The sequence below is a fragment of the Gracilinanus agilis genome, unplaced genomic scaffold (assembly GCF_016433145.1).
Source record: "Gracilinanus agilis isolate LMUSP501 unplaced genomic scaffold, AgileGrace unplaced_scaffold41319, whole genome shotgun sequence".
Lineage (NCBI taxonomy): Eukaryota > Metazoa > Chordata > Mammalia > Didelphimorphia > Didelphidae > Gracilinanus > Gracilinanus agilis.
Window position 1 is genome coordinate 1 of NW_025375044.1, and position 1,210 is coordinate 1,210.

General features: G+C 53.1%; 1 protein-coding gene across 1 annotated transcript; it reads right to left on the reverse strand.

The window, feature by feature from the left end:
- Window positions 1–209: 209 nt before the first annotated feature.
- Window positions 210–1,205, reverse strand: LOC123255220 (neurofilament heavy polypeptide-like; the record flags this gene model as incomplete). The annotated part of the gene is made up of 1 exon (XM_044684057.1): window positions 210–1,205. A coding segment is annotated over one exon (996 nt), but the record flags the coding sequence as incomplete, so codon positions are not given.
- Between the last annotated feature and the right edge of the window lie 5 nt (window positions 1,206–1,210).

Below are 1,210 nucleotides of genomic sequence, written 5' to 3' on the forward strand. Positions count from 1 at the left end.
GGGGTGGGAGGTGGGGGATCCCAGGGGAGGGGGATCTGGTTTTCCTCTCTCCCCTTTCCCTAGTATATTGCTAACAGGAATTCTGGTTGGGAAAAGGAGGGCCCTCAGTCTCTTGTGGGAGGAAAAAATCAAATAAATTAGAGTCGATCGACCCGTCTCGAGTTTCTTTGGCTGCTCCTGGTGTGTTTTTCCATTCCCAAACCCTCTGTCTACTTATCGGCCTTCTTGGTTTTGTCATCGGCCGCCTGCTCGGGGAGTTTGCTCTCCTTCTGATCTGTGCCGGAGGATTTCTCCACCTTCTCAGCCTTGGGCTTGCTGGGTTTGGGGGCCTCTGTCTTGGCGGGTTCTTTGGAAGGGGCCTTGTCCTCCTCTTTGGCTTTGGGATCAGCCTGGGGTTTCTCTGCTGGCTTCTGGGGCTCTGTTGCCTTCTCCTCAGCTTTCTTCTCCTCTGGCTTTGGCTTCTCTGTTCCCTTCTCAGCAGGCTGGCTGGGGGCTTTGGCGTCACCTCCTGCCTTGGGGGGTTCTGGGCCCTTTTTCTCTTCTGCCTTCTTCTCTGGGGGCTTGGCTGGCTCCTTTTCCTTGGTTTCCCCCTTCGCAGGGGCAGAAGGAGGCTCAGAGATTGAGGCTGCCTTCTGGCCCTCAGATCCTTCTGCCTTAGTTCCCGCTTGAGGCTCTTTGGGTTTCTCCTCAGCCTCCTTTTTGGGGGTCTCTTTTTTGCTGTCCTGTTTTTCTTCTACTTTGGTTGGGGCTTTTTCTTCCTCTGTTTTCTTAGGGGGCTCTTTCACTTTAACCTCCTGGGGTTTCCCTTCCTCTTTCACAGGTGCCTCAGGGGACTTGACCACTTCTTTCTTTGGGGCACTCTCTTTCTCTGGAGTTTTACTTTCCTCTTTCTCAGGAGATTTTACATCTTCCTTTTCTGGGGATTTGGCCTTTACTGGGGATTTGATGTCTGCTGGGGACCTCACTTCCTCTTTCACTGGGGTCTTGGCCTTTTCTGGAGACTTGACCTCAGGAGGAGACTTGGCCTCTTCCTTCACAGGGGATTTGGCCTTCTCTGGAGACTTGGCCTCTTCCTTCACTGGGGTCTTAGCCTTCTCTGGAGATTTAACCTCAGGAGGAGACTTGGCCTCTTCCTTCACAGGGGATTTGACCTTCTCTGGAGACTTGGCCTTCTCTGGAGACTTAACCTCAGGAGGAGACTTGGCCTCTT